The 27,242-nt window shown below is 51.9% G+C and overlaps 1 protein-coding gene across 3 annotated transcripts in view; it reads left to right on the top strand.

Annotated features, from left to right (window-relative positions):
* The first annotated feature begins 14,698 nt into the window (after positions 1-14,698).
* Positions 14,699-27,242, top strand: part of shroom2a (shroom family member 2a) — a 64,008-nt gene continuing 51,464 nt past the window's right edge. For all 3 annotated transcript variants that reach the window (XM_039745979.1, XM_039745978.1, XM_039745977.1), the window contains exon 1: positions 14,699-15,687. In XM_039745979.1, the coding sequence (XP_039601913.1) occupies positions 15,508-15,687 (180 nt within the window). In that variant the 5' untranslated portion in view covers positions 14,699-15,507. The remainder of the gene's footprint in view (positions 15,688-27,242) is intronic.

The raw sequence follows: 27,242 nt of genomic DNA, 5'->3' as shown, positions 1-27,242 counted from the left end.
ACGTCCGCGTTTCAGCACGGAAGACGAGGCCGACCGGACATGCGGCTCAGTACCGTCACGGGACAGAAGAGGGCGCTGCGGGATTTTTTTCTTTCAATTAAATTCTTTATTCACAATTATATAAGTAGATACAAACGTACAAATAACAATAATAAAGATGAACAGCCAATTATCCTAAATGACAATTGAACTGGGGATACATAAACATTACGTATAAAAAAAACATTATTAGAAGTTAAGCCATAAGGAGGGATTCTGTATCACAAGAGAACAATCTAAATGTGGGGTGGCACGGTGGCGCAGTGGGTAGCGCTGCTGCCTCCCTGTGTGGAGTTTGTATGTTCTCCCCGTGTCTGCGTGGGTTTCCTTGGGGTACTCTGGTTTCCTGCCACAGTCCAAAGACATGCAGGTGAGGTGCATTGGCGATTCTAAATTGTCCCTAGTGTGTGCTTGGTGTGTGTGTGTGTGCCCTGCAGTGAGTTGGCACCCTGCCCGGGATTGGTTCCTGCCTTGCACCCTGTGTTGGGTGGGACTGGCTCCAGTAGACCCACGTGACATTGTAGTTAGGATATAACGGGCTGGACAATAGATGGATGGATAATCTAAATTTCGGGTTTGTGTTTATGGCTCTAGCTTTATGAATATGAGATTTACCCGAGAGACAGAGAAGTGTTAAGGTGTTATCCAAATCAACCTCACTTCTTTAAGTATCCATAATAAACACTGCATTTTCAGAAATCTGTACAAGTTTATAGAATCAACCAAACAACAGAGCAGCAACCTCGGACCTAAAAGGGCGCAGCTATTAAATAAATCAACGATTAACGGTGTCTTTATTTCAAAATGAACACAAAGGAGACCCATCATTACAAACTTTACTTATCTGTTTGTTATATGGATAATAACAGTAAAGTATTTGAAAATGAATATCCTAGACTTTATTGGGGACAACAAATTGATATGAGATAATCCACATATGGGCAGCACGGTGGCACAGTTGGTAGCACTGCTGCCTCGCAGTTAGGAGACCCGGGTTCGCTTCCCAGGTCCTCCCTGTGTGGAGTCTGCATGTTCTCCCCGTGTCCGCATGAGTTTCCTCCCACCGTCCAAAGACATGCAGGTTAGGTGGATTGGAGATTCTAAATTGTCCCTGGTGTGTATCCTGCGGTGGGTTGGCGCCCTGCCCGGGGTTTGGTTCCTGCCTTGCGCCCTGTGTTGGCTGGGATTGGCTCCAGCAGACCCCTGTGACCCTGTGTTCGGATTCAACAGGTTGGAAAATGGATGGATAATCCACATATTACTCAAGTTTGACTTGAAGTATAGAACCTCCCATTTAACATTAGTGACTGAGGTTCAATGATCCAAAATGACATCGTATCTGATGAAGTAGTGGTGACAGCCGTGGCCCAAACTTTGGAGAATGACACAAATATTCATTTTCACCCAGTTTTATTCGTCACACACACAGAGCTATACAGTCGTGGCCAGACGTGCTGAGAAGGACCCGAGTGTTGGTGTTCACAGAGTCTGCTGCTTCAGCGTCTGTAGATCTTTGTGTCAGATGTTTCTGAAGTAGAACTCCAAGTAGTTCAGAAGTTTCAAAGGCTTTGATTGACAATGACATGACGTTTATGTGGCGCAGACTCCAGATTTGCAGTGCTGGCCCTTCTTTCTTTTTCTGTAATCCCCCTGGCAGGCTGTCTGTCAATCAACTTCTGGGCCCAATCCTGACTGATGGCAGCTGCCCATTCTTGCACAATCAATGCATGGAGGGAGTTTGTCAGAATTGGTGGGTTTTTGTTTGTCCACCCGCTGCCCCTTGAGGATTCACCACAAGTTCACAATGATATTGAGGTCTGGGGAGTGTCCTGGCCATGGACCCCAGATTTCTAGTTCTCATTTTGGCCTTATGGCCCGGTGCTCCATCATGTTGGTCACCAAATTGTTCTTGGATGGTTGGCAGAAGTTCCTGATGGTTGATGTTTTGGTCCCATTCTTTATTCAAGGCAGTGTTTTTAGGCCAAATTGGGAGTGAGAAGCAACCCCACGTGACATGAATGGTCTCAGGATGCTTTACTGTTGGCCTGGCACAGGACTGATGGTAGCGCCGCTCACCTTTTCTTTTTTCTGGATGCCCTAAACAATCAGAAAGGGGATTCATCAAAGCATCCCAGAATGTCAGTCTGTCCCTGATGGTTTCCTTGGTATCTTTGCTGCCCTTATTGACACCCACCAGGCCATCCTTCAAAAGTCTTCACCTTATTCACACCTGCCTGCCATCATTCCTGAGCCCGCTCTGCCCTGGTGGTGCCTAAGAACACAGCCCTGAATAAAGAATGGGACCAAAACATCAACCGAGAGCAACTTCTACCAACCATCCAAGAACACTTTGGTGACCAACATGATGGAGCACCGGGCCATAAGGCCAAAGTGAGAACTGAGTGGCTCGAGGAACAAAACATTGAAATTTGGGGTCCATGGCCAGGAAACTCCACAGACCTGAATATCATTGAGAAGGTGGGTGGACAAACAAAAACCCACCAATTCTGATTCTGCAAGAAGGGGCCGCCATCAGTCAGGATTTGGCCCAGAAGCTGATGGACAGACAGCCTGCCAGGGTGAACTGCAGAGGTCTTGAGAAAGAAAGAAAGAAAGATGGGCCAACACTGCAAATATGTCATTGTCAATCATTTACTCTTCCTTATGTATTCTTCATCTCTCCTCATCACATGTCCGTATCACTTCAGTCTACTTTCCTGCCCTTTCTTAGATGTCCCCCCACTGTTGATGTACCTCTGGTGGTCTCATTCCTTATTCTGTAACTCCACATTCTTACTTCTGCCACATGTAACTTCTTCTCCCCATTCTGCTCACGTCTCAGCTCCATACGTCATTGAGGGTCTCACCACTGTCTTAGAAGCACGACCGTCCCCTTAATGCTTCATCCCTTCTTCTAATTGTTTCATTCACACAGCACTCTGGAGGTCATCGCCGCATCTAATTCTCCATCTTGAGCTACCACTGATCTGAGATAGTTAAACTTCTCCACTCTTTATAATGGCAGGCTCACTTGTGACTCCTGATCCTCATTACACCTCCGACATTCTGTCTTCTTCTTCTTCCTATTTATCTTCAGTTTCCTATTTTTCTAATTCCTTCCTCCATTCCTTCAGCTTCCTCTCCACTTCCTACTCTACAGAACACAAACGCCTGCGCCAAGGGGACTGATCTTTAATCCCTTGAGTCAGCACATCCAGAACCAGATCAAAGAGGTCAGGACTTCAAGAAGACCCCTGGGGTCTTGTCTGTTACCCCAAACTCGGATCCTGACTGCCTCACGCATATCCTGGACGATCCTCACACACTTCTCTGGTCCTCCTTTCTCTCTCATGCACCTCCAGACCTGTCGATGTGGCACCTTCTCCAAATCAATGACCACTATATGCAGGTCTTCCTGTTTCTCTCGATGTTTTTCTATGGGTGGTCTCTTCCCTAAGCCTTCTCTCTGTGTGCCATCAGCTTTATCCCTCAGTAGTTTCCACATTCCTGAATGTCGCCCCTTCACCTTCTGAAGGGGCCCAATCCCCCCTGTTCCTCCACTCCTCTGGACGTCTCTCCTGTTCATAGATCTTCTTCATGAGATCCGGCCACACCTCTCCTCCCTCTTCTCCTAAACTCTTCCACACATCTGCTGGTAGTTCATCCGTTCCCGTTGCCTTTCCATTCTTCCTCCCTTTCAGTGGCTCCTTCACTTCCTCCCTCCTTATTCTTGGTACTCGCCCTTCATTTACGACTCCATCCCCCAAATGCCCCCCTTGGATTTTCTCCTTTCAACAGCTTTTCAAAGTTCCTTTTCTATGTCTTCTCACTTGAGACCACACCTCACTCGTCTTTCACCTGCTTTATTGGACTAAAGTCCTCCCCAGTTCTCTTCCTGGCCTTCACTCTTCTCTCTCTCTCTGTTTTCACACACATGTCCTCCAGCGCTCGTCCCTTGGCTCTTCACACTGCCCTCGTTGCCTCCGTGTTTGTCTACCTAAACATTTCTCTATCTGAGATGTCTTCTTTGTCTCCTTCTTAGCCTTCGTCAGATTCTGCTCCTCTCTGTTCCACCGCCGTGTCCCCAGGTGGGCTCCTTCCTGTCCTCTTCACCTGCTCTTAATACAACGTTGCTTTTCTGCTCCCACCATTCCTCCACACTCTCAAATGTCTGCACTTCATTTCATACTTTCTCCACAAAACTGTTCTTAAGCTCTTCGTCTTTTCATCTCCATCACTTTGTCCTTGGCGCTGTTTGCTTTATGCCACCAGGGGGCAAACCAGCCCAGCTTGGCTCTGTTCCAGATAAACAGAAGATAAGAGGAGAGCATTCAGTCCATCAAGCTGAGAGCTCAGATGTCCCAACATCTCCTCCAGAATCTTCTTAAAGGTTGTCGAGGTTTCTGCTTGCACTCCGCGTCTCTCTGAGCTTCCTGGCTTCTGTCCTTCATCTCCACTAGGTGTCCTCATTCACGATTCACCCCTAAGCTGAACGACTCCTTTATCGATGCCTTTGAGGATTTTGAAGACCTGCATGAGGTCCCCACCCATCTCCTCTCCTCAGACTGAACAGGTCTAATTCTCTGAGTCAGTCCCATGATGCACCTGGTTGCTGTCCTCATGACGGCTTCATGTGCTGTGGTGTCCAGAACTGCACACGTCACTCCAGATGTGGTCTCCCCAGTGCTTCATATGGTCTGAGCAGAGGGTCCCTTGACTTAAATTCAACGGCGTTTATGATGCACCCTCACATTTTATAATCGCTGAGTCGATGGAAGTCAGACGTCAACATAAACCCCAAAGTTCTTTCCAGAGGTCTCTTCCTGCAGCTCAGCGTCTCCCATCTCGTAGTTATAACTGGAGCTCCTTTTGCCCCACGTGTGGCACTTTGCACAACTAGAGAGCAGTTGGCATCAGGAAGGGCTGGGAGACCTCGTCTAAACCTTAATGACGCCATCGACCCCATCAGCTTCGGAAAAGAAGCAGATAAAAATTCTATGAAACTTAAAACAAGAACTTTCCGAACTGAGTAAGCGTGTAACCACCCAAATGTCCTGACTGAACAGATTTACAGGTCGGCCCTTGTGAGTCGCAGGCTTGTCTTCGATAAATAAACAGAAATCATTTGGCGAGTTTTGTGACCCGTTGCAGGAAACCGCAGGCGACGCTGAAGCAGCACCACGTTGTGGAATACCGGGGGGCCATAGAGCCCCAGAATGGCACAGAGACACAAGTCCAAGGTGACACACGCGAATTTCTTGTGGGCAGAACGGCACCAAAGCAGCAGCAGTGCTTCTTCTTTCTTTGTCTTCTTTCTTCTCTCTTTCTCTGCCACCTCCGCTCCTCTCCCAACATGTTTTGTCCTCCACCTTCCGACTTTGGCTCCCTGAATGGAGTGAGGCGACTCCTTTTATTCAAGTCCTGGGAGTGCACCAGGTGGCTCACCAGGATTACCTGGACTCACTCCCAGGTGTGGTGGAAGTCCATTATTGGGATCTGCAACTCCCCCGGCGACCTCCACCGAATCCAACATGGCTGCACCAAACTCCATCTCCCAACGTGCCCTGCAGGAATCTGTGGTGTCCCAAGGAGGTATGGTCTCAGTGATCCTCTCTCTCCCCCAGTCCTTCCATTCCATTGGTGTCCCGGCCAGGTAATGGCCATGGCCGCCCGTCACAATGTCAATGGACTGCAAATCCCAGCAGCCCCTGGGAGTATTGCGTCATTGGGCGGCTTTGTTCGGCGGTTGCCGTGAGGCCTGCTGGCTGAAACAAGATGAAGGGGGCGAATTCAGGATTGTGAGGAACATCGGAATCGCAGTCGCTGGCATCTTTTTGTTGCACGGCTTCCACTGCGCACTTTCCAGTTCTAATTGCACCTTGGATTCCAGTTCTCTCCCTCTGGACTGATGCTCTGTTCGCGTGACTCTCCCTGAGGGCCCCCAACTTCTGGACACCTGCACTTACGGTGTATCTGGCCGTTCATGGGGGGTTTCACTTCCTGTCATCAGCACAGCTGGACGGCATCGAGAGGGTTCAGCAGTTTGTGCCGAGTGTTTTTTGTGGATTTCTTTTGTATCCGTAGTATTCGTGCCATAAACACGCACATATCTTTATCATAATAAGTGAGACTTTGTAGATGCTTACAGTTTACTACGAAGTGCTGAACTTGGCAGCCAGCCTCACACATGTGACTTCCCAGCATTGCGGTGATCGCTCTTCCCAGCATTCCTCTCAGCGTTTAATTAGTGCGATAAATTTAGAATACGCAGAGTGAAAGGATAACAGGGAGACAATACGAGGTCTGGGAGGCCACAGATGCAAAATCAGCAATCCAAAGGTCATTACAGCCTGAGTTCAAGAGGAACACGACGGCGTCTTTATAGGAGGGTCGGAGGAAGTGACGTCACTGGGCACGGAACAGGAAGTGATGTTGATAGGCTCAGGCAGGATTTCCCTCGGGTGGTCTGCAGGAGAGCGAGAGAAAGGGTTAATACACACTGCCACCCCCTGGTTTGGCATGACGTTACCTTCTCTTGAGCCCATTGGTTGACTCCGACTCGCACTTGTGTGACAAATGTGACGTGTGGGCCCAAACCATATCTGTGGATTGCTGCATTTGTGTGGGTCCTGTGGGCGGCACGGTGGCGCAGTGGTAGCACTGCTGCCTCGCAGTTAGGAGGCTTCCCAGGTCCTCCCTGCATGGAGTTTGCGTGTTCTCCCCGTGTCTGCGTGGGTTTCCTCCCACTGTTCAAAGACATGCAGGTTAGCTGGATTGGCGATTCTAAATTGTCCCTAGTGTGTGCTTGGTGTGTGGGTGGGTGTGTTTGTGTGTGTCCAGCAGTGGGTTGGCGCCCTGCCCGGGATTGGTCCCTGCCTTGTGCCCTGTGTTGGCTGGGATTGGCTCCAGCAGACCCCAGTGACCCTGTGTTTGGATTCAACGGGTTGGAAAATGGATGGATGGATGGGGGTCCTGTGCCCCTAACCCCCGTGAACTGCAAGGGATTACTATATTTCGAAATAAAACATTACACATTACCTGTCTATTGTCACACGCACGCGCACAGGGGACAGCTGGTGGGCTCAAGTGACTGTGACTCCACCACCACACCAGGAGATGGCGCTGTGTCTTAACACTTTTCTCCCTCTGCAGACCGGATGATTGACAGCCAGCACACCTCTGGTGTCACTTGCAAATTCTTAAAACCCTGACAGAGAGGTGGGGTGGATGACAAATGAGACAGGGTGACCATGACAAAAACGCAGAAACCTTTGCATTCGTTCTACCGATCCTAGCTGTGCTACCCGTCTGGGAAATCCAAGCAGTCCTCAGTGTTAACGTTTAAAAGGCAGCATGCAACGCACACGTCTCTGTCATCTGTCATTTGGTATGGCATTTGTAAAAGCACTGCTAATGTGTGTGCTGTGCCATCTGCTGGAATGACAGCGACGCAGCAATCACGTTGATACAGACAGACGCTGATTGGACGGACACCCGGGCCATGCTGGGTACTTGGACTGTGACGCGTCCCCATAGTAACATGCAGCTGAAACTGGCGCGACTCCGAGTGAGCGCACAACGAGGCATTTAAAGAGCGCAGGGCCAGTAAAAGGGAAAAGCAAAGAATGAAGGAATTGAAAGAAAACGGCTTTCCGTCGTTCAACTGCACATGAAAGGGATGTGTGTGTGTTTGGGTTTTACCATCGTAGCTCCTTCTTCTCCGGCCATCTCCTTGCAAATAAAGACGCGTGCGCCGTTTTAAACGGGGCGCTTTGGTCGGGCGCACGTGCAGTGCTCAGGAACCTGAAAAAGACAGCGGGAGGTCTTTTGAAGGCTATTGAGTTTATGTTGGTTTAACGTTTTTTTTTTTTTAGTTTTCATTATCGACTTCAGCTATATACAGGTACAATTATTTTTGTTCTTATTGTTTGTATTAGGTGGTGTCAGGTCAGGTGGGTTTGGAGTCCTACTTGTCGTTTCCCCCTTTAAGTGAGTGCAGTTGGTTTCGTCCTACAGCCGGGTACTCCGAGAGGGAAGCGGCATCGCCTTTCTAAGGTTAGAGCCATCGTCCGCTAGAGGGCGCTTGACTGAACTCCAAAGTGAGCTCTCGTAGTGTTTATGGGAGCCTTCGGTGGGGACACAGTGGCTCAGTGCTTCGCGGGACACTAACAGACTCCTGTCAGTCAGCGCAGCTCCAGTTTAAGGGGCTGAATTGTTTCCGACTGTTTCAGAGCCTTATTTTTAAAACTGGGAAAATTACCTTTGGGGGATAAGGTTAAGAAGTGAGGTGATGATTAGTGAGCAGCAGGATGGTTTCATGCCAAGAAAGAGCACCACAGATGAGATGTTTGCTCTGAGGGTCTTGCTGGATACGTTTAGAGAAGGCCAGAAGGAGTTGCATTGCGTCTTTGTGGACCTGAAGAAAGAATATGACAGGGTGACAAGAGAGGAGCGGTGGTATTGTATGAGGAAGTCGGGAGTGGCAGAGAAGTACATAAGAGTTGTACAGGATATGAACGAGGGAAGTGTGACCGTGGCGAGGTCTGTGGTAGGAGTGACGGAGGTGGGGTTACATCAGGAATCGGCTCTGAGCCCTTTCTTATTGGCAATGGTGATGGACAGGCTGACAGACGTGATTAGACAGGAGTCCCTGTGGACTGTGATGTTTGCTGATGACATTGTGATCTGCAGGTTGAGGAGACCCTGGAGAGGTGGAGATATGAGAGGAGAGGAATGAAGATCAGTAGGACCACCAGGACAGAATACATGTGTGTGAATGAGAGGGAGGGCAGTGGAATGGTGAGGATTCCCATACTCCAGCAGCAGCATACTGATAAAAAAAAAATATTAAATTAAAGAGTGATAACAATGAAAGTATAACAGATAGACAATAACTTTGTAGAATGTTAACGTTTACCCCCCCGAGTCGCATAGTGTGGGGTCTCCTCAGTCTGTCAGTGGAGCAGGATGGTGACAGCAGTCTGTCGCTGAAGCTGCTCCTCTGTCTGGAGATGATCCTGTTCAGTGGATGCAGTGGATTCTCCATGATTGACAGGAGTCTGCTCAGCGCCCGTCGCTCTGCCACCGATGTCAAACTGTCCAGCTCTGTGCCTACAATAGAGCCTGTCTTCCTCACCAGTTTGTCCCTCTTCTTTATGTTGCCTCCCAGAAAACCACCGCGTAGAAGAGGGCGCTCACCACAACTGTCTGATAGAACATCTGCAGCATCTTATTGCAGATGTTGAAGGATGCCAGCCTCCTAATGAAGTATCGTCATCTCTGTCCTTTCTTACACAGAGCTTCAGTATTGACAGTCCAGTCCAATTTGTCATCCAGCTGCACTCCCAGGTATTTATAGGTCTGCACCCTCTGCACAGTCACCTCTGATGATCACGGGGTCCATGAGGGGCCTGGTCCTCCTACAATCCACCACCAGCTCCTTGGTTTTGCTGGTGTTCAGGTGTAGGTGGTTTGAGTCGCACCATTTAACAAAGTCCTTGATTAGGTTCCTATACTCCTCCTCCTGCCCACTCCTGATGCAGCCCACCATAGCAGTGTTGTCACGTGGCAGGACTCCGAGGTGTATTGGAAGTCTGATGTATGTTGGCTGAACAGGACCGGAGAAAGTCCAGTCCGCTGTGCCGCTCCTGTGCTGCTGACCACAATGTCAGACCGGCAGTTCACGAGACGCACATACTGAGGTCTGTCTGTCAGATAGTCCACGATCCATTGCACCAGGTGTGAGTCTACTGCCATCTCTGTCATCTTGTCTCTAAGGAGCAGAGGTTGGATGATGTTGAAGGCGCTAGAGACGTCCAGAAACATAATTCTTACAGCACCACTGCCTCTGTCCAAGTGATAGAGGGATCGGTGTGACATATAGATGATGGCATCCTCCGCTCCCACCTTCTCCTGGTATGTGAACTGCAGAGGGTCGAGGGCGTGGCGGACCTGTGGCCTCAGGTGGTGAAGCAGCAGCCGCTCCATGGTCTTCATCACATGTGACGTCAGAGTAACAGGCTGGAAGTCGCTCAGCTCACTAGGATGTGATACCTTTGGGACTGGGGTGATACAAGATGTCTTCCAAAGCCTCAGGACTCTCCTCAGTTCCAGCGCACAGGCCTTCAGCAGTCGTGGCGATACACCATCTGGACCCACTGCTTTGCTGGCATGAAGTCTCCTCAGCTCTCTGCTCACCTGGGCTGCTGTAATTGTGGGTGGAGATGGCTCTCCTATGCTGGTATCAACAGAAGGATGGGTGGAGGGTGCAGTACTCCGAGGCGAGAGTGGGTTAGGGTGGTCAAACCTGTTGAAGAAGTTGTTCATCTGGTTTGCTCTCTATGTCTCTCTCGATGGTGGCACCCTGCTTCGAGCTGCAGCCAGTGATGATCTTCATCCCATCCCACACTTCCTTCATGCTGTTGTTCTGCAATTTCTGCTCCAGCTTTCTCCCGTACTGCTCCTTTGCCACCCTGAGCTGGTCTCGGAGTTCCTTCTCCTTCTCCTTGAGCTCATGCTGATCACCGCCTTTAGAGGGTCAGCTCAAGTTGGACAGTTGGGAGACAAAGTCAGAGAGGTGAGATTGTGTTGGTTTGGAGAGATGAGGGGTATATTGGGAGAAGGATGCTAAGGATAGAGCTGTCAGGGAGGAGGAGGAGAGGAGGAAGGACTAAGAGAAGGTTTATGAATGTGGTGAGAGAGGACATGCAGGTGATGGGGGTGACAGAACAAGATGATGAGGACAGGAAGAGATGGAAGAAGATGATCCACTGTGGCGACCCCTAACGGGAGCAGCCGAAAGAAGAAGAAGAAGTCTTTGGGGGATAAAGCCCAGTTTTTGGGTATTTTGTTTTTCTTCACTTTATTGTATTTATGTATTTTTTTTGAATGACTTGTCCACATGAAGAAGCTGGTGGATTATTATGACTTTTTTTCTGTTTTTTGTGTATGTGCACTCTCGCTATTCCTGCATCGGATTTACTTTTAAGAGCCTGATGTAATAAACCCTATCTGTTTTATTTTTATCCCACCTCTCTGCTTTTGACTCATCAACTCCCGGTGCCAGTCGGTCTCAAACTACTTGCAGGCTTGTGACATCGGCCCGTTCCATATAAAACACTCGTGAGGGGAAAATGTCTGTTTGTAAACGACGGACCATCCGAGGGCAGCTTTGATGTGCTCTGCTGCTGCCCTAAGTGCCAGTGGGCGCGATGGGCACGGCTGGCCTAAAAGCACCTGCCCGTCCACAGGGCTACAGAGCAATAGGAAGGGTAAAGCACCCATTTTAGGAAAGACAAAACTTGGAATGAACTTGCAGACCGACGCAGTGCTAGAAGGAAATGCTTGACTGGTCACGTTATTTAAAAGTGTAACTCAGAGCAAGTCGTCATTTACGGACTGCGATTCCTTCGTGTGACGGGTTCTGTTTTACTGCAGAAGTCCACACACTTCAGATTTAATCAGTTGACTTACAGACGGAGAAGGCCGCACGGGCCGATGTCCCCCCTTGGGTCTGGGGGCCGCCACTCAAGTCTTTAGTGGGCTGAAGTTCACCATGGGCCTGGCGTCTGCTGCCGATTTTCTGGAACTACAACTCTGAATAAGAAACTTGATTGGGGGTCTGGGATGTCACAGCTTCAGCGGGGGGTTTAGTGTGCACCGAGCAGGGCCGTCATAACCGCTGGTCACCAAAGTGTCCCATTCACATTTCATCGGTCAGCCCAGAAGTCGCCGCTCTGCCTGCTTCGTCTGAACGAAAGGCGGCGCAGGTCGGCCATTGGCGGTCTGCTCAGTTCAGTTTCTGGTGCCATCCTGGATGGGGATGCCTCACACTGGGCGGGTCACCATGAGGCGCAGAGCTTTGGGGCACAGACATTTGAACCCTTGAGCAGTGAGGCTGATTAGCATCGGGTGAAGCGGGGGTCCTCCCGCCGTCTCCCTGCCTCTCTGCCCGGGTTATCTGGCCCACTGGAACTACAACTCTGAATAAGAAACTTGATTGGGGGTCTGGGATGTCACAGCTTCAGCGGTGGGTTTAGTGTGCACCGAGCAGGGCCGTCTTAACAGCATTATAGACCCCCGGGCAAAGCAGTAAACTGGGACCCCTACCTACACAACCACTCAGCAAGTCCCAATGTACAGAGACTGGCGTGGGGCCCCGTGGCACCTGCCCAGCATGCCCACGTGTTAAGATGGTCCTGATACCGAAACCCCATCACGTTCTGCGCACTTTGTTGTGTTGTACATTTCACTTGTAATGGAGACGTTTGACTTTTTTGTCCCTCAATAACCCATCATGACAAAGAGACAACAACATGTGACTAGAAAGGTCAGCAATTGTATTAACAATCCATAAACTGAAACGTCTCCTTCCTAGAAGTGTCCAGAGCCTCTGCTGTGGCCGTCAAAGGTGCCTCCTGTCTGCTTTAATCCTCCTGGAGTTGTTTCTAGAGCTTCACTGGAGGCCACCGGTGGCCAACTGAATCAAGAGAAGGTCCCACAAGTCACACTGCACAGCAGGACAACAGTCAAGCCATGAAATCCAAGGGACCCTCAGTAGACCTCCGTGATCAAATGGTGGTGTGGTGAAGGTCAGGGCAAGGGGGCCAAACCCTCTCTAAAGCTCTGAGTGTTCTCGAGAAATGTGAAATGGAAGACGTCTGGAAACACCAGGACTCTTTCTAGAGGTTGTCATTCAGCCCAATTGAGTGGTCTTGGTCAGAGGAGTGGCCCAGAATGCAATGGTCACTCTAACAGAGCTGAGATAGGAGGACCTGTTGGAAGGACGGCCATCTCAGCAGCACTCCATCAGTCAGGCGTTTAGGATCAAACAGTATTTGAAGACCCCTGAGAGCACAAGAGGTCGGTGGGGGGGATCTCGTCTGATGAGGCAAAAACGGAACTCTTTGGACAGAACTCTGAGCAGAATGTGTGCTGATGACAAGCCAACTGCTCATCACCTGCCTAGTGCCAGCCCTGTGGTGGCAGCATCATGATGAGGGGACAGGGAGACTGGTCAGAACTGAAAGGCCATCGAGGAACATCTGCTCTGGAGCGCAGGCCACCTCAGACCAAGAGGAAGGTCCAGTGACTTGAAGCATACAGCCAAGGTGACAATCAAGTGGCTTTGGGACACATCTGAGTGTCCTGGAGTGGCGCGGCCAAGGCTCAGGCTTACACCTCATAGGACTTGCATGGAGAGACCTGAAGATGGCAGCTCACAGACACGTCTCATAATAAGAAGAAGAACAAGAAGAAGAGGAAGAGGAAGAATTGTTTATATTTCTATGGCGCATTCCTCACTACTCAAAGTGCTAAACATAGTGAGTGGGCAGCCACCTCAACTGCTACTAATGTGTGGCATCCACCTGGTGCCCCTTTTACACCAGTACACTCACCATACATTAGCTATTAGGTAGAGAGAGACAGTTAGCTAATAATTAGGGGGCCAGAATGACTAGGCCATGGTGGGCAATGGAGATGCCCCCTGCTCTTTATGAAAGGATTCCCAGAGCGTCAGGATCTCAGTTTGACATCTCATCTGAAGGACAGCGCCATTTTTACAGCACAGTGTCCTCATCACTGCACTGGGGTCTGCACTGAGACCACTCCAACCTGTCACTGATGTGGTCCCCCAAGTACTTGTAGCAGTGAGTAGCCTCTGAGTAGAGACTGGACTTTTGGTGTGGCCAAAGTCAATAAGCAGTTCCCTGGTTTTTCTGATGTCAAGTTGCAGATGATTCTCAAAACTTCGTCCCATGACTGCTCTCCTCTGTCTTATCCACCATAAGTGCAGAATCATCTGAGAAATTCTACAAGTGACATGACAAACTTTGGCTCACCCACCTGTGCCACCCTGAGTTGACCCCTTAACAGGGATGGCTGGATGGTCTCAAAGAACAGAGATGTGGGACCTCAGGGCCACTGGTCCGCAGGTATTAGGTGAAGAGGCACTCGGCACCTTCTGGAGCCTCAGTGACAGACTGAGCAAGTGACCGAGGACACCACAAAGTATTTATGCATACATAGGGCTTTTATTTTATTACAATGTTTAATATAATAATACTCATCATCATCATTTTATTTATATAGCACCTTTCCCAGTATTTGAACTCTTATGAATATAAAAATGTTGTAATTATAGAGTAAAACATGAAAACAGCTATAAAGTACTGCAGATAAATGTTAAAGGTACTATATAATAGATGAAAGGAACTCTAAGATAGATAGAGTGAAAGGCACTATATAATAGATAGATAGATAGATAAGAAAGGCACTATATAATAGATAGATAGATAGATAGATAAGAAAGGCACTATATAATAGATAGATAGACAGATAGATAGATAGATAGATAGATAGATAGATAGATAGATAGATAGATAGATAGATAGATAAGAAAGGCACTATATAATAGATAGATAGATAGATAGATAGATGTGAAAGGCACTATATAATAGATAGATAGATAGATAGATAGATAGATAGATAGATAGATAGATAGATAGATAGATAGATAGATACGAAAGGCACTATATAATAGATAGATAGATGCTATATAACAGTTTCTCTCTCTGGATTCACATTTCAATGACATAACCGGCGACATTCAGTTGTCAGGTGTGACTGTGCCCTTGCAGCGGGCGCGCTGTATTTCTAATTATATTTATGTTTATATTTCGATTGGGGGTTTAATTTGGCGCCTGCAGTTCCCCGAGGCGTCGGCACGGGGGCGCTCCACGAGACGCGCGATTGGCCCGCCGCGCAGGTAGTAGGCGTTGCGAGCCGCGCCTCTGCTGGGCGCATCAGGTAACTGACGCTCGCGGTATTCCCGGTCGTTTCGTTGTCCTTGTGAAGTTATTTGTTCCGTTGTTTTTTTTTTCCTTTTTCCCCCTTCCCACGATAACATGGAGCAGACGAGCTCGGTCATTCGCCGTTCTTCTGTTAAAGTGGCGCACTGAAGCGTTTGTGTCCAAACTGCAAGTGGGCACTTTGGGCTCCTCGGCGAGAAGGACGCAGTTTGCCCTGCGTCGAGAAGAGAGAGCGGAGCGAGGAGCAGGAGAGGAGAAGGACCGGAGAGGAGTGGAAAGAGGGGGAGACACCGCAAGAAAGGAGTGTCCTACCGGCCGGCGCAGGACCAGAGAGGAGCTGAGAGGTGCGGTGCGTGCAGAAACAGACGGCACTCGGCGGCACCGACAAGCCGACATGGCGAGCTGCCGCGAGATTCCGGCGCTCGGGCTGTAGACCGAGGTGGCGTCGACTCGCCTGCTTTGGCCACGAGGCCTGCTGTTTTCCGCCGAGTTCGGCGTATCTTTTCCCGAGCTTTCTCCTAACTTTTCCCGGGATGCTGCCCCCGGCTCGAGAGCGGCTTTAACTCTGCACCCGCACCGGTCCCTATTGTTGTCCCCGGGCGGTCGAAGAGACGCCTCCACGCCGCCGCAAGCTTGCCGGAGCCCGCCCGTGTGTGCCATGGACGCCGTGGATCACAGGACTGGACGCGGGCTCGGGAGGCCAGGTGTGCCGGAGCCAGAGGCGCGAGGACTCGTCGACGGGGTCGCGCTGGTGGAAGTGACGCTGATCGGCGGCGCACCCTGGGGCTTCACCCTCAAGGGGGGTCTGGAACATCGAGAGCCGCTGCTCATTACCAAGGTAAGCCCGTGGGGGGGGGACGCTCGCCTGTTTTTTTCCGCTCAAGGACTCGTTGGGATGCACGGGGTCCTTTTTTTTATATAGCGCCTTTCGATATGGGCAGGCAGCAATATGGAGAGCGTGCCATCTGCGTGTGAGTATAGCGCCTTTTAGTGTGTTTCACTGTGGAGGGGCCAAAGAACATTTCTGGTAAAGTCTTTGGCGGTCCATCCCTCTAGCGGACTGTGGATTGTGAGGGGAGACTCGGCCGAGGATGTATAGCGCCTTTCATAGTCGGCCTCCCGGGGTTGTGACTGGCCGGCGTGTTTATGATTCCTCACCGGACGTCCGGTAGAAACGTCACCTGCGTATGAATGTGTCGTCAGGCCATATAGCGCCTTTCAGCCCCTCCACTGGACTCCTCGCAGACCCCTCAACTTCGGCTTTCTCGTGTTTGTTTGCCGTTTTCCTGCCCTTCTCCTTAAACAGCTGTTAATACCTAATCTAACATGGCAGCGTTGCCCCACTTATGCCCACCTGTGTGCCCATTTCTCACAGCCGGCCATTTTAATGAAGTTTTTCTTGAACCTGAAGGCCGCTGGTCACCGAAGCGTCCCATTCACATTTCATCGGTCAGCCCAGAAGTCGCCGCTCCGTCTGCTTCATCTGAACGAGAGGCGACGCAGGTCAGCCATTGGCAGTCTGCTCAGTTCAGTCTCTGGTGCCATCCTGGGCGGGGATGCCAGTGCCTGGCAGGGTACCCTCACACTGGGCGGGTCACCGTGAGGCGCAGAGCTTTGGGGCACAGACATTTGAACCCTTGAGCAGTGAGGCTGATTGGCATCGGGTGAAGCGGGGGTCCTGCGGGTGGGCCCGTCGTCTCCCTGTCCGGGTTATCTGACTCACTAGCGCGTGTGTGTGGTTGGCCATTTCAAAATCGAGGGTGCTGAGTGGACGGCCGCCCTGTCCAGCGCCAAAGTGGTCAGGTGAGCCTGTAACTGACACGATATATAGCTAAACCCACAGCATGGAGCCCATGGGGCACTGCCAGAGCAGGGTGGGCTATCCTGCTGTTCCACCTAAATGCAGCCCATATAGCGCCTTGCACGGTGAGCAGGTGGACGTGCCGATGCCCTACTTTACAGCTCCTTTCCCAGGTGCTTGAGCTGCCCGTCACACTCGTCTTTGCGCCCGTTTCTCCAGTGGTAGAGCAGGCCGCGCTGCCACTGTGCCCACAAGTGGCCCTCCTGCCACTTTGCATCCTGGACAGGCCTGGGGTCTTCGCTGTGAGCCCATCATTTGTCCTTTTAAAGATATGTCAGATGTTCCCCTTTTGTTCCCCCTCGTCTTTTAATTGCATCATTATGGCGTTTGAGGGTGGCGGGATGAGCCCCCTGATTAGACTGCGGGCGCGTTCAGTGGGCTTCTAGAAGGAATACCCCACCTGTTACTAACCCCACGTAGTTAGTAGTGGCGGCCAAGAAAAATGTTTAAGGTGTGCCGACCGGACAGATGGAATAGAAGCCGACGACGGCGAGCGATGAACGTCCACGGAAAATAAAGGGAGCAGAAATCTCACGTTAGGTCGTGTCACTCACTCCATGTGTCACCACACATGGCCGTCACACCTGCCTTTACCGCTCAGTTACTTCAAAATAACTGGAACCTGGAAAGGCGGGTCACGGGGGGCGGACTTTATGACCTGAAGACCCGCCTCTGCCCCAATTCATTGGTCAGGAGATTTAGGCATCCGGCCAATGTGGCCTGTGGCGCCATCACGTGTGACCCTCGGGCCGTGGCATGGCGGTCGGCTGGGGAGTCGGAGGGTCCCACTGGCAGACTCTTTGTGTTTTGAGTTTGTGATTCTGCTGTGGACCCCCAGCACAGCAGGCCTTTGTGGCTCGTGGGGCTCCTCCCCTTGTGGCTTATGGGGCTCCTCCCATTTCTGGCTCCTCCCCCTTTGTGCCTTGTGGGGCTCCTCCCCCTTTGTGCCTTGTGGGGCTCCTCCCCCTTGTGGCTCTTGGGCCTCCTCCCCCTTTCTGGCTAGTGATGCTCCTCCCCCTCTGTGAGCCGAGACACACACCTGGCCGGTTTGTGTGTGTATCCGGGGGCGGCCCACCCGTCTGTGATGGTGTGTGCAGTTGGAAGGTGAGGCCGAGGTGGGCTTGGAAACGACGCCCTGCCGGTGGGGGGCTTGACACCCCCCTGTGATTTTAATAATTAAAGACGGAGATGCAGGGCCAGGCTGGCAGCACATGACACCAAATGGGCACCGTGCTGTCTGGGGGGCTTTCCTGTGATTTTTTTTTTTTTTAGTGAAATTGTTATGACCAAGCACTGCAGGCTGGGGGTCCGCACATTTTCTGCTGCTCTGTCACAAAGTGGCAGATGTACCCTCACAAAAGTCACATTTTAGTTACAAAGCAACTTTTCAATTTGGTGACGATGATACGTAAAAGTTTTTTTTTGTTTTTCTTCTCATCAAGTTCATGAGCGGTGGGTGTGTCTGACGGCGAGTGGGGGGGTCATTTCAGTAAGTAGGACGTCCCCTCCACTGTCACCCGAACCCTCTTTTAGGGCGATGCTCAGTCGTAGACTTGCGCTGTGTGCCCCTCGGTGGCCCTCCTGTGACGTTCTGGAGTGGCCTGTGCCACTCAGAGGTGCCATGTGACTGGTGTGTGTGACAGTAAGGGCCCCAGTGAAGCCCTCCACTCCCTCAACTCGTCACACTCGGCTACCCTGTGGCACCAGGATGAGAGGGCAGGACTGACCAACCAAAGACTAAGGAGCGGAGAGTTGTAAACACGGAAGGTGGCAGAGCTGTTCTTGGTCCCAGTGGTGTTCTGCTCTGGCGGCCCCCCGAGGAGCTCCTGGCCCACTCGCCACACGTAAAGCTTCTTCTGAGACGTCTTCAGAACCCCAAGGCTCCTTCACTCCTCCTCGGGCCCAATTGTGTTTTTAGCACATCAACCCGCTGTGTTGGGTGGTCTCTAAAGCACTTCACGCTGCGCCAGCTTATTACTGGCATTTGGCAGCAGCGCCCTTTACTTCAGAGTCAGTCCAGTGCTGGCATGCGGTGGTCTTCACCTCAAATCGGCCAGCTCTGCTGACGCGTCACAAATCGGGGAGCCATCAGGGGTCTTCACCCTGTTGTAGACCTAATTGGAAGCGGGTACGCTTGACGTGGGTGGCCGTAAGACCCCTCTCAATGTCCCATAATGACAAAAGGAGCACATTTGTTTTAGAAAGGTTTGCAGTTTTATTAAAACCCTGGCACTCGGTATACCGTAGACTGCAGCAGCTGGCAAGGGGCGACTTCCAAGCACGTGACCTTCAGGTGGTCAAACTGAAATCCCCCGACCTGACCCTTCATTCTGGGCGTTCTAGTAGACCCACCCATCCATCCACCCCCCATCCATCCTCCAACCTGTTGAATCCGAACACAGGGTCACTGGGGGTCTGCTGGAGCCAAACCCAGCCAACACAGGGCGTAAGGCAGGAACAAACCCAGGGCAGGATGCCAGACCACCGCAGGGCACACACACACACACACACACCAAGCACAATTTAGGATCCACCTGACCTGCATGTCTTTGGACTGTCGGAGGAAACCCACGCAGACACGGGGAGAACATGCAAACTCCACGCAGGGAGGACACGGGAAGTGAATCCGAGTCTCCTAACTGCGAGGCAGCAGCGCTACCCACTGTGCCACCGTGCCGCCCTTCTACAAGACCCTTTGCCAACAATTCCAGCTTTAAGCCATCTTGGGTACACCTGGCCTGCACTTGGGCTGTTTATACCATTCTTCCTGGCAGACCCCCTCGCGCTCCATTACGCGGGCTGGTAGGCGTCTGTGAAGTGCCATCTGCGGGTATCTCCACACGCCTGGCGCACTAGAACCTGTCCCAGCGTCACTCTGCCGTTACCTTGGCTGTGTGCTTTGGGACATCGTCATGTCCACAGGTGAACGTTGCCCCCGTCTGTGGCAGGTTTTGTTTGCGGACCTCTCTGGATTTGGTGCCAATTGTTTGCCCCTCAGTTCTGATCAGCCCCCCTGTCCCCATAGCATGATGCTGTCACCCCAGGGGTGCCTGCTCTTCACCAGACATGGCGCTCGCTCGGAGTTGTGTCCAGAGAGTTGAGGTGTTGTCACATCGTCATCTCTTGTTTCGGGCTCTCAGACCCCCCAGGTGGGCTGGCTGATGGTGTGCTGCTGGGATGGTGGTCCGCGTCTGTCCAGAGGACCTCTGAAGTCCTGTTAGTGTGGCCTGCCAACTCCGTGAAGACTCCTAGTGGTGCCACAAGTCTTCCATTTCACGATTCTTGGTGTCCCGCTGCTCCTGGGAACACTCGGCGCTTTAGGACGGGTTTGATCCCATGGCTGTGGTCCCAGTGTGATCATGGAGGTCTGCTGGGAGTTCCTTGGACTTCATGACTTGGCAGGTCCACGTGTGCCTCTCTAAGTGATGTCCAGTGGGTTCAGGATGGGCCTGAGGGGCTTTAGTCTGTGATGCCTTTCTGTTCTCACTTTATTTGTATGCCCGGTGAAATCTGCAAACACACTAAAGTGGGCACAACATTCAGGGGGTCTCCGTACTTTCACAGCCCACTGTATTAGAAGGCATTCAAGTGTTTGAACCAAGGGGGGCACTGGCACCAGGTTGGTCCAGCAGCAGGTCCCCTTTCTTCTCCCTCAGCCCACCCTGGGTCTCATTGGGCATCTCAGCCGTGGAGGCCGTTGGCAGGTCCGAATGTCACACAGATAATCTCTCTGTGCCAGTGTGTGTGCCCCTTTTCAGTGGGCTCCAATGACTTGACCATTGGCACACTGATCTTTTCTCTGTTCTTCCACGTGGCGCCCTGCCTTATTTCCTGCCCACACGCTGCAGATGGCTGTCCAAGCCGATGCCATCTTTATCATCACCTTGAGGGGGGTCTGCACTCTTTTTAGGTGGTCCTGCCTGTTGTGCTTCTTTGTGTAAAGCAGTAGAACACATGTGGCACACGTCAGTGACTGGCAGTCATAATGGCCCTGACACAGCGCTCTCGAGAATGGGTGGGGGTGGGTGGGTATCATGTGTGCGCAAGAGTTGGCAGCCAGTGGGTGCTCAGCCAGAAATACAATGCAGGCACTGATTGGCCACAAGGAAAGAAGGTGTGCAGGGTGCTGGGCTACACACGCCAAAGGGCATCTCATCTGTCTGGCATCTTGAGTGGCATCATACCAGCACAGCACTTGCAAAGGTGGCGCATCGATCGTAATTCGTCATCCTTTGCCTTGCTATCCCTAGTTGTGTAACCTGACATCCTCAAGGTGCCCAGATCTGTTGGTGCAGATGGATGTGCCCACTGACTGAAAGTCGCGTGGTGTGATGCCAGCCTAACCTGCTGACTAATTCAACGGGTCGCCCAGACCCCAAACGTCTCCTGTTAAAGTTAAGTGGTGAAGCTGGTGACTCGCCAGTTCAGTCGGTGGCCGTTATGTTCCAGGCGTGTGTGTCGTCTGCTGAGTCGTTGTCTTTAATTAGGGGATGTTGAGAGTTCAGGTGAGCCACTCGGTGTGTGTCCTGTGTGCCACCACATGTGCCAAATGACGATGGCAGCTCCAGGCCCAGACACCTTCATTATTCCTCGCCAGGTTTATATTGTAGGACAATAAGGACACTTGGAGCTTCTGTCCTGATTTTAGTGTCATTTGGTGCCAGCACAGAGGGGTCTCCTTGTCATGGCACGAGAGGGTTTTCTGACCGGCGTCTTTCCTATGCTGGGCTGTGCGACTCTTTAATTTCATGGAGTGGTTTGCTGTTTCGTTAAGTCGCTTTATCTGCCATCATGTTGCTCTTCTAGCAGAAATAAAAGAGCGAGCAGCTGGCAGTGACACATGCCAGACGTGTGCGTGAACTCCATTCACTTCAAATTGGGGCGGTCCCGAGCTCCGCCTGTGCCCCCCACAGTAGGCATCCTCTTAAGAATCCAGAGATGGAATTGAAATGAAATGCCACTTCTTAGCTGAAACCGCCAGTGCCAACAGTCCAGAATATCAGAGCTCGTGGTCACAAACGGATCTGCCCTGCTCAGCCTGTAACCTTGAGGACAGGAGTGTCACACCCGTGATGTCACAATCACATGACGACAATGAACCCAGAGTCATTGGAGTAACTCGGCCTAGAGTGAGCCCACCAGTTGTCGGGGGGGTCTGGAGCTCCTCTGCCCGTATCCTTCATGCCAGGCCTTGTGATGAATCAGGAGCCTCTTCATCTGGTTGCTGATCTGAGCCCACTTTGCTGCTGTGCCAGTCTGTAGGTCAGTCTTGAGGCTCAGAGGTATCATTTCTAATTTTGTTTTTTTATTATTGGGGCATGGGCAGTGCCCGCTCCAGAGCCCTCTGGTCCTTGACTTCTCTTTATTTCCTGTCCACTCCATCTGGGCATCTCCAGTTAGCTAACCTAGTTTGGTGGTCTGTTGGCCTTTGGCACCTCCACAGCTCAGTGGGATGTTATTTTGGTTAATTGGACGGAGGAGTTTGTTGGGCCGACCGGCCTGTCCTCGTCATCGTTGTTCTAATGCCACGACTTTGGGCTCTGCCTTTTGGTCAGCAGTGCCATTCCAAGCCCTCCTGCATAGCTTGCACGCCGGTATGCCCACCTTTCTTTAGGTTTGGGGCACCAGGTATCCATATATTCATCGTGCCGTCACTGTGTTGCTTACAGATGGTCCTTGTTCACCTGGGCAGAGGTGCCTTCTATGCAGTGCCAGCCTGGCCACGTTGGTTAATGTGGAGCGTCAAGTGGGCTCAGTGGCCAGTCCTGGGGTCCAGCGCTATAAGCCAATGGCAAATTTAAAAGGGCGACCTTGGCTGGATGGCAGGAGATTTTTTTTTTTTACATGTGCCAGGGTGAAAGAGAGAAAGATGCAAGGACATAGTGATACGGGTTTTTAGGGTGCAGGGTGGCATAAAGGGCAGAGGCTGGCATGCAGTGGGCAGACAAGGTTAAGAGAAATCCAAGGGTGGACCCCTGGTGGCAGGGGAAGAGAGGGCAGTTCCACGAGAGATCAAAACAAACCTCGATGGGGGGCAAAGGCCGGGCAGAGAGGCCGGAGTGTTGAGAGCTGCCAACCTGCTTTTATAGCCCCTTTCAGCTGGACTGGCAGCTTTACTGTGAAAGGGCAAGTCTGGGTGGGTGAGTAGCGGCAAGCGCTGCTCGTTGTGACTCAGGAGGTGTGCGGACCCCCGAGAAGAGGCACATTGAAACGGCAAATCTTCACAGGCCCTTATTAAAAGTCAGTTAGAATGGCACACGCTGGCTGTTGTGCCACTTTCAGTCATTTTCGTGTCACTTGTTTGTCTTAATGAGTGGGCCGGCAGGAGGCTGACAGACCACCCTGTGTGTTGGCAGCTTCTCTGGGCTCTTTTACCTTAAAGGTAGGTGGCGTGCTAACAGTCCTTGAGCCCACCCGGGTCCTTACAGGGGGGCCAGTAAGACTGAGCTGGAGCTATAGGTGTGGGGGGCCTCGCCAGACTGTGCCCGAGTCCAGACACTAGGCTTGAATGTCCCCAGGGCATCAGCGGCTGCAGCTTTGTCACAGTGGGTGTGATGCCCTGCGTCTGTGTTGTTTGCCCCCTTTTTGTTTGTTCTTTTTACGGTTCGAAGTGCCAGGGACCAGAAGTGTTTTAGAGATTTCTGCGCTCCCTCTGCTCCTCACACACACACCCACCCACCCACACCACCTGATGGGCATTCGGAATCGTGTTGTCTCCGTGTCCCCATGATGCCCGTGTCAGCGGTCAAACAATGGCAGGCGAGAGTAAGGTGTGTGATGATGGCTGGTATCAAAGTGCCTCCTTCTAAGCTGTGCCACGCAGCACTCTTGAATCACGCCGCTCACCCCAGACTGGCATCAAGCACATCAATGCACCCACAGCTCCTACCCAAACTCATTGTCCAGGTGTGGGTGCCCCGTTGTGGACCACTTCATGTGGTGTGCACGTCAGTAAGAACAGCAGGGGGCACATTGGTTGGAGGTGCAGTTTTCCACTTTTGGGGTCATGTTGCCCACATTTCGGATTGCGGGTACTCCGCCTTATCAAGGTTTCTACAGCTCTGTGGGCAGTAAGGACCCCGTGGGCTAAAAAAAATGGGAATCTTTGAGAAATCTGAGAAGTGAAGAGAAGGTGAGCTGATCAAAGGGGCAGTGAGTGGGCAGTCGCAGCAGGGACCCCCGGGGTGGGCTTTACTGTGCATTTGGACCCCTCAGTTGCGTTGGCACCTCCTGACTTGATTTTTGGTTTACGTCGCTAGTTGTGAATTGTGTGCTGGTGTTCCAGCACCTGCCACCCTAAATTGAGTTGGGTGGGTCCTTACTCTTTGAGGGTATAGAGCAGCACTCGTCACCGGCCCCCCTTCGTGTCGTTTGTCGTCATCTCATCATTTTATTTTTTTTTTTTATCGTATTTCATGTCTCTTTCTTTTAACTTCCCCGTATCTGCGCCTGGTGCCACACACTTGACTGCCAGTGGGCCCCATTGCCATAGGCTCATTGATGTGGTGATGATGTCATGCCCGCCGGACTCAGGGCTCTCTGTCGCGCCCCCCCACCTTGCTAGCCGTGGCGTCTCTTCACGGTTTTCGCCGATTGCCCCCCCGCTGACTTCACATTTTTCAGATTCTTTAGCGTCGAGGTTAGCGTATCACATGATGCCTCTTAATGCCGGAAAATTCTGTGACTGCCTGACGCGGTGCCTCCAATGAACAGACACAGCCCGTGACGTGCCAGCCTGAGGATGAGGGGCTTTGTGAACCCCACGTTGGGCTGGGAGACGGCACTCAACCCAGCAGGGCAGTGCACAGCCACACTCGTGAGGATGGCGTGTTGCACGATGGACACCCAAATATATACGCCCTGTGTGTACCAGGGTGGTCTCAAGCCATGGCAACTTGAGGGGATGTCTGAGTTCTGTGGTAGAGTTAGTCCAGTGATTGGTCAGATTGGTGAACCTCTGCAGCACATGGAGGCTCCACGTCACGCGCTATTGGCTTATTGAGGAAAGCGCCGCCCAATTAAACAGCAGATCATTAACACCACCGGCTCGGCCCCCCCGGGGGTCTAATCTGCTTGCTTGACAATTGAGTGCATCCTCGCAACCTCCCAGGTGGAGTGCTTAGACTCTTTGATGTAATCAATCAATCAATCAATCAATCAATCAATCAGTCTGTCTAGTGATCGGTGTGTCCTTTGTGTTGCCCTTAAAGTTACTGAAGTTTTTCTCAGTGCCAGCAGCTGTCGCACCTCGAAATCGAGACCCGGACAGAACTCCATGAAGACCTGGTCGTGTTGGTGGGGGGGTGGCATTGGGGCCCCAAAGTCCCCGAGGAGTCCTGGTGGCTCGTAGTTTATGTACCTTGAGTGACCAATTGGAATGTATGGGGGGGTTGACAGAGAAGCTGATATTGATGTCGGGTACTGAAGGTCCCCAAGTGCTGCCATTTTTAAGTTTGGGTGCCTTTCCAGTCCCACCATAACCCCCAGTGAGTTTCGAGAATTGGACACCCAGTCGGGGGGCACGTCAGACATGACAACAGCAGCCGCTGATCCCATTGCCTGAGGACGTCACTTTCCGTGACTACAAATTACCTGACGGCGTGACGAGTCCCAGTATCTAAAGTACCGTTTCCACGCCCCTTTTTTCTGACAGCCAATAGCGTGCTGTCTGATGGAGCCGAGTTCAGCTGCAGTATCCGCCCTTTTTCGTTTTTTCCATCCTTTGGTGGCATCAGACACTGGAGCCCCTCGTTTGTTTGTGAGGTCCAGATGCCCCCCAAGTGTGGCTTGTTCCTCGTCATCTTCACAGAGCGGCCATTGGCTGCTTTAGTCTCCACTGAGAGTGGCTGCCTTATCTTTTGCGGCTGTTGACCCGAGGCGGTGCCTCTCCAGTCGACATAAGCAGCTGACGCTGCACTGGCAGCACAGTTCAACATGGCATCGTTATGCCCCTTGAAGCGCTCCTATTCTGACACCTTAGCGGGGGGTTACCACTAGCAGATTCCCAGTGCGCCTACTTGGCGAGGGTGGCTGTCGGCCCAATCCGGGTGCCTCGGAGCAGCACAAGTGCAGTCTGGATGTGCCCAGCAGCTGCAGTGTAGTCGCCCCCGAGAGCCTCCTTTGTACTCGACTCGACACGTTTCCTCCGCTGCCCCACAGGCGTCATTGTGCCAGAGCGAGTTTGGCTGACCGCCATTTCCTTCCTCGAGTCTGCCGTCTCCCGGGCTCGGCGGCCGCCCATCCAGGAACTCGCCGAGTGTGTCTTTGGGGCACATCTGGCACTTCTTCCCAAGCTGAGTGCCAGCTTTGCTTTTGTGGCAACGCTGACTGCATGTTGGGCGACCTGAATGAAGTGCGGTGCATTGTGGGTGTGCTGAGATTTGTGAGGTGATCTCGGGGGTGAAGTTTCAAGGTCGGGTGGATGGACTTGCTCGTGATGGCACCAGAGGGTGGCAATGGGATTAGCACCACCATGGTGGAACTTCACTGGACTCGATTTCACAAGAACTCTGAGCTTTATACTGCCTGCCTGCCTGCCTGTCTGTCTGCTTGGCTAAGGGAGTGGCGTGGCAGAGTGGCGACGTGTTGCTGAGCTCTGTGCCCTGTACGTAAGGAGCCCACCTACCCTATAGTGCCTTTCACATCCCCTGCCATTGTTAGAGTGCCTTTTATGACTGACCTTTACGCTGCACCTAATCAAGGCCACCTGAGTGGTGGCCACGGGACCTCATCCATGTCCGGTGCCCCATCATACGGCCACATGAACCATCCCTGGAAAGTACGCGACATTGGGGCACGTCTCCCACACTCGTGCATTGGTCGGTAGGGACTGGCGTTCTTAAAGATGGCATTAGGCCGACCTGTAAGGACATGAGATTAGCGGCCTGATTTACAAGAAGAAGTCAAAACGAGCGCAGTCGACACCTGCCAATCGCGTGAGGCCGTGTGCACTCACTTCTTGATGGCCGCTGCTCATTGGCTCACACACAGACACGCTCGTGTCATTTTATAGCGCCTCACTGCTTTATACGTGTGACATGCTGAAAATGGCAGACGGGTCACCTTTGTCAGTTCAGTCCGTGATCAAGAAGGCCCTGGAGTGGCAGGAGGACCCGGATCGATGGACAGGAGAGGCGCCATATAACGGAGGGTACTTGGGAGTTGTGCCGCAGCAGAATTGAAATACATTGGCCTTGTAGACATGTTAGAGTAAATGCCAACCACCCACCCACCTCAAGCGCATGCACTCCATGGCAGGCAGGGTGGTGGTCCGATTGCGTCTGTGGTGATGTCGACCTGTGTACCCCATCGTTTGCAGACACGGTCACAGTAGCCGCCTGCAGCCGGCAGGTGTCCATCTTGGTCAGTTTGATCTTTGCCCGCTGACGCCCACGTGTTGATGCACTTCACTGGAGTCGCATGCCCGTCCCTTTCCGGTTTCTCTAATTTAAGCAGACGGAGGCCCGACGTGTGCCCTGCCAGCGGATGTGTCTTCTCAGATGTGGCTCTCCCCGGAGTGCAGAGCGCGGTGT

Source organism: Polypterus senegalus, chromosome 2 (assembly GCF_016835505.1).
Source record: "Polypterus senegalus isolate Bchr_013 chromosome 2, ASM1683550v1, whole genome shotgun sequence".
Taxonomy (NCBI): domain Eukaryota; kingdom Metazoa; phylum Chordata; class Cladistia; order Polypteriformes; family Polypteridae; genus Polypterus; species Polypterus senegalus.
The sequence above is the reverse complement of the archived record's forward strand: the minus strand, read 5'-3'. Positions and strand labels throughout refer to the sequence as shown.